Source organism: Oncorhynchus keta, chromosome 1 (genome assembly GCF_023373465.1).
Source record: "Oncorhynchus keta strain PuntledgeMale-10-30-2019 chromosome 1, Oket_V2, whole genome shotgun sequence".
NCBI classification, from domain to species: Eukaryota; Metazoa; Chordata; class Actinopteri; order Salmoniformes; family Salmonidae; genus Oncorhynchus; species Oncorhynchus keta.
The window spans coordinates 16430724-16436723 of record NC_068421.1 but is presented as its reverse complement, the minus strand read 5'-3'; the positions used below and the strand labels follow the sequence as shown (position 1 = coordinate 16436723).

The 6000-nt window shown below is 47.1% G+C and overlaps 1 protein-coding gene across 1 annotated transcript in view; it reads left to right on the top strand.

Moving 5' to 3' along the window:
- LOC118394548 (protocadherin Fat 3-like) overlaps nt 1-6000 on the top strand; it is a 364429-nt gene that overhangs the window by 201484 nt on the left and 156945 nt on the right. The window contains exon 3 of the mRNA XM_052492922.1: nt 5092-5409. Within this exon, the coding sequence (XP_052348882.1) occupies nt 5092-5409 (318 nt within the window). The remainder of the gene's footprint in view (nt 1-5091; nt 5410-6000) is intronic.

Here is a 6000-nt window from a genome sequence, read left to right as displayed (position 1 = left end):
TAACCCCTGGGTATGTGTGTGTGTTGATGCTGTCAGAGGGACTCCAGCTATGACTTATCTAGGTCAGCAGTCAAAAACAGAAACAAGAAAAAATATTTCTCTCTCTCTCTCTTTCCCTCTTTCTCTTTCTCTTTCTGTCTCTCTATCCCTCTTTCTCTCTATCTCTCTTTCTCACCCTCTCTTTCTTTCTTTCTTTCTCTCTCTTTATCTCGCTTTTTCTCTCTCTCTCTTTCTCTAGCTCTCTCTACCTCTCTCGCTCTGTCTCTCTCTCTCTCTCTTAACCAACAGTGCAGTTCAAGAAGAGTTAAGAAAATGTTTACCAAATAAACAAAAGTAAAAAATAGCAAAAAGTAACATAATAACATAACAGTAACAAGGCTTTATACAGGGGATACCCGTCAGTGTGAGGGGGTACAGGTTAGAGGTCATTTGTACATGTAGGTAGAGGTGAAGTGACTATGCATAGATAATAAACAGTGAGTAGCAGCAGTGTACAAAACAAATGGATGGGGGGGTGTCAATGTAAATAGTCCGGTGGCCATTTCATTAATTGTCCAGCAGTCTTATGGCTTGGGGGTAGAAGCTGTTATTAAGGAGCCTTTTGGTCCTCGACTTGGTGCTCCGGTACCGCTTGCCGTGCGGCAGCATAGAAAACAGTCTTATGGCTTGGGGGTAGAAGCTGTTATTAAGGAGCCTTTTGGTCCTCGACTTGGTGCTCCGGTACCGCTTGCCGTGCGGCAGCATAGAAAACAGTCTTATGGCTTGGGGGTAGAAGCTGTTATTAAGGAGCCTTTTGGTCCTCGACTTGGTGCTCCGGTACCGCTTGCCGTGCGGCAGCATAGAAAACAGTCTTATGGCTTGGGGGTAGAAGCTGTTATTAAGGAGCCTTTTGGTCCTCAACTTGGTGCTCTGGTACCGCTTGCCGTGCGGCAGCATAGAAAACAGTCTTATGACTTGGGTGACTGGAGTCTGACAATTTTATGGGCTTTCCTCTGACACCGCCTATTGTGTAGGTCCTGGATTGCAGGAAGTTTGTCCTCAGTGATGTACTGGGCCGTATGCACTACCCTCTGTAGCGTCTTACGGTCAAATGCCGAGCAGTTGCCATACCAGGCGGCGAAGCAACCAGCTGGGGCAGCTGTAGATCTTTTTGAGAATCTGGGGACCTATGCCAAATATTTTCAATCTCCTGAGGAGGACTGTCTTGGTGTGTTTTGACCATGATAGACCGTTGGTGATGTGGACACCAAGGAACTTGAAACTCTCGACCCGCTCCACTACAGCCCCGTTGATATTAATGGGGAGCCTGTTCAGTCGGCCTTTTCCTGTCGTCCACGATCAGCTCCTGCTCGCATTGAGGGAAAGTTTGTTGTCCTGTCACCACACTGCCAATTCTCTGACCTCCTCTCTATAGGCTGTCTCATCATTGTTGGTGATCAGGCCTACCACTATTGTGTCTTTAGCAAACTTAATGATGGTGTTGGAGTTGTGTTTGGCCACGAAGTTGTGGGTGAACAGGGAGTACAGGACAGGACTAAGTACACACCCCTGAGGGGCCCCAGGGTTGAGGATTAGCGTGGCATATGTGTTGTTGCCTACCCTTTCCACCTGGGGGCAGCCCATCAGGAAGTCCAGGATCCAGTTGCAGAGGGAGGTGTTTAGTACCATGGTCCTTAGCTCAGTGATGAGCTTTGTGGGCACTCTGGGGTTGAACGCTGAGCTGTAGTCAATGAACAGCATTCTCACATAGGTGTTCCTTTTGTCCAGGTGGGAAAGGGCAGTATGGAGTGCGATTGAGATTGCGTTATCTGTGGATCTATTGGAGCGGTATGCAAATTGGAATGGGTCTAGGATGTCTGGGAGGATGCTGTTGATGTGAGCCATGACCATCCTTTCAAAGCTCTGCATGGCTACTGACGTGAGTGCTACGGGGTGGTACTCATTTAGATAAGTTACCTTCGCTTCTTTGGGCACAGGGACTATGGTGGTCTGCTTGAAACATGCAGGTATTACAGACTCAGTCAGGGAAAGGTTGAAAATGTCAGTGAAGACACTTGCCAGTTGGTCCGCGCATGCTACCGAGAGCGTTATCACACAGTCATCCAGAACAGCTGGTGCTCTCATGTATGCTTCAGTGTTGCTTGCCTCGAAGCGAGCATAAAAGGCATTTAGCTAGGTAGGCTCACGTCACTGGGCAGCTCGCGTCTGTGTTTCCCTTTTAGTCTGTAATAGTTTTCAAGCCCTGCCTCATCCTACGAGCGTCAGAGCTGGTGTAGTAGGATTCAATCTTAATCCTGTATTGACGCTTTGCTTGTTTGTTGGTTCGTCTGAGGGCATAGCGGGATTTCTTATAGGCGTCCGGATTAGTGTCCTGCTCCTTGAAAGCAGCAGCTGTAGCCTTTAGCTCGATGCGGATATTGCTTGTAATCCATGGCTTCTGGTTGGGATTTGTACGTACGGTCACTGTGGGAACGACGTCATCGATGCACTTATTGATGAAGCCGATGAGTGAGGTGGTATACTCCTCAATACCATTAGATGAATCCTGGAACATATTCCAGTCTGTGCTGCAAAACAGTCCTGTAGCGTAGCATCCGTGTCATCTTACCACTTCCATATTGAGTGAGTCATTGGTTCTTTTTGCTTTAGGTGGTCTAGATTTTGTTCCTCCTGGTTGCACATGTGACATGCTGGTAAAGATTTGGTAAAACTGATTTAAATTTGCCTGCATTAAAGTCCCCGACCACTAGGAGCGCCGCTTCTGGGTGAGCATTTTCTTGTTTGCTTATGTTCTTATAGAGTTGGTTGAGTGTGGTCTTAGTGCCAGCATTGGTCTGTGGTGGTAAATAGACAGCTTTGAATAATATAGATGAGAACTCTCTTGGTAGATAGTGTGGTTTAAAGCTTATCATAAGGTACTCTACCTCAGGCGAACAATACCTTGAGACTTCTTTAATATTAGACATCACACACCAGCTGTTGTTGACAAGATAACACACACCCCCACCCCTCGTCTTACCAGACGTAGCTTCTCTGTTCTGCCGGTGCATTGAAAATCCCTCCAGTCCTATATGATCTGTGTCGTTGTTCAGCCACGACTCGGTGAAACATAAGATATTACATTTCTTAATGTCCCATTGGTAGGATAATTGTAATCGTAGGTCATCACTTTTATTTTCCAATGATTGCATGGTGGATAATTGATGGCAGTGGGAGTTGACTCGCTCAACTACGGATTCTCAAAAGGCCCGATCTGCATCCTCTTTTCCTCCGTCTTTTCTTCACGGAAATGACAGGGATCTGGGCCTGTTCCCGGGAGAGCAGTAAATCTTTCTCGTCAGACTCGTTAAAGGAAAATACTTATTCCAGTTTGTGGTGAGTCATCCCAGTTCTGATGTCCAGAAGTTATTTTCGATCCTAAGAGACGGTAGCAGCAACATTATGTACAAAATAAGTTTAAAAAAACAAGTTACAAACAATGCAAAAAAACAAACAAAACAGCACGGTTACGGTCATGTAAAACATCAGCCATCTTAACATCTCTGTGTTGTATAAAAGTTAGTCAAATGGATGGATATCTACCCACACAGCCATGTCTGCCGCTGCATGAATAATGTCCACTCTCATAGAGACTTGTTTTGGGAGTGTGTTTGTGTGTGTCTGTGAAGTGTTTACAAGGATACGTCTCAGCTCAGGATGTACTGAAGGGCATTTGAGTGGTCGTAAGGATGAGTGTGTGTGTGTGTGTGTGTGTGTGTGTGTGTGTGTGTGTGTGTGTGTGTGTGTGTGTGTGTGTGTGTGTGTGTGTGTGTGTGTGTGTGTGTGTGTGTGTGTGTGTGTGTGTGTGTGTGTGTCTGTCTGTGTCTGTGTGTGTGTCTGTGAAGTGTTTAAAGTAGGATACATCTCTGCTCAGGATGTACTGAAGGGCATTTGAGTGGTCGTAAGGCTGAGTGTGTGTGTGTGTGTGTGTTCCGTTAGAGTTCTTGTGGTTCTTAAAACAGTTGTCACATAACACAGCATCCAGAACTGTGCCATAGACTCTCCATGTTGGACACAGTACACACTAATAGGTCTCATCATGTTAGGGTGTGTCTTACAATCTCAAGTATGCCTGAAAGCTGAACTAACTATACTCATCGTAAATATCGCACAACACAAGTCACTCTGTTGTAATGCACAAGATCTAATGGAGGAGCAGAGAGTTCCATGCTAACGATGTGTTGTGCAGTGGAGTGGCATTCATTCTAAATCGGAGTGTAGCGCTAATGTTCTGTGTGGGCCAGTCAGCATCACTTATGTCACAGCCAGGGTTTGAATATGGATGTTTGTTTACTGAAGGGAAAAATCGGCCACTTAGACACACACACACACACACACACACACACACACACACACACACACACACACACACACACACACACACACACACACACACACACACACACACACACACACACACACACACACACACTCTCAACAGAGTGATTAAGGGCTAGTGCAGAGATCACATCAGTTTTGGTTAAATAAATCACTCTATCCCTGGGCTGTAGAGATGGATCATATGTTAAACACATTGAGCCTGGTCTTGATACACACAGAGCTGTTGGAGATTGACCAGAACATTGGCTTAGCTTTTGTTTGGGCTTTTACTATGTGATAGGCACTTAACAGTGTACGTATATAAAACAATGTGGTCTTAGGAGGTCCAATATGGGAACATTGACCACACATTTATGTGCGTTGTTGTAAACGTTAAATGGTTGACCACACCAGAGGATTGTCTGGTTTCTAATAAATATTTGGAGGTCGACCACACTTCTTTTAGTGGCTCTTTCTATGTGACTGTTGGCTTTATGCATGTAATATATTACAGGCATGAGATTGTGAGTTTAGCCTAACTAAAATCTTATTATAATAATTATTTTCTTTGTGCATTTATTAAGCATCTATTAAACATGAAAACGAGCTAATGGTCATCCACCAACCTCTGTCCGCCCCTATAGAAGTCCATATAAATGTTGACTAGATGTTGATACTGAATTTAAACGACCTAGGTCTAAATTTGATCTATCCCTCTCTCCACCCATCAAGGTGTCATCTATACCACAGACACTCTGGACCGCGAGACCAAGGACTCCTATTGGCTGACTGTGTATGCCACAGACCACGGGGTGGTGCCCCAGTTCGCCATCATGGAGGTGTACATCCAGGTAGAGGACGTCAACGACAACGCCCCCCTGACCTCTGACCCTGTCTACCACCCCATTGTCATGGAGAACTCCCCCAAGGACCTGTCCGTCATCCAGATCAAAGCCCAGGACCCGGATGCCACTGGGGGAGCAGAGAGACTGAGCTACAGGATAGCTAGTGGGAACCCACAGAACTTCTTCACCATCAATACCAGGACCGGTGAGTGGGGAGGGGGAAATGGTGTGTGTAGAGTGTGGGGGGAGGGGGGAGGGGAAATGGTGTGTGTAGAGTGTGGGGGGAGGGGGAAATGGTGTGTGTAGAGTGTGGGGGAGGGGGAAATGGTGTGTGTAGAGTGTGGGGGGAGGGGAAATGGTGTGTGTAGAGTGTGGGGGAGGGGAAATGGTGTGTGTAGAGTGTGGGGGGGGGGGAAATGGTGTGTGTAGAGGGTGGGGGGAGGGGGAGATGGTGTGTGTAGAGTGTGGGGGGAGGGGGAAATGGTGTGTGTAGAGTGTGGGGGGAGGGGGAGGGGAAATGGTGTGTGTAGAGTGTGGGGGAGGGGAAATGGTGTGTGTAGAGTGTGGGGGGGGGGGAGGGGAAATGGTGTGTGTAGAGTGTGGGGGAGGGGAAATGGTGTGTGTAGAGTGTGTGGGGAGGAGGAGGGGAAATGGTGTGTGTAGAGTGTGGGGGAGGGGAAATGGTGTGTGTAGAGTGTGGGGGAGGGGAAATGGTGTGTGTAGAGTGTGGGGGAGGGGAAATGGTGTGTGTAGAGTGTGGGGGAGGGGGAAATGGTGTGTAGAGTGTGGGGGAGGG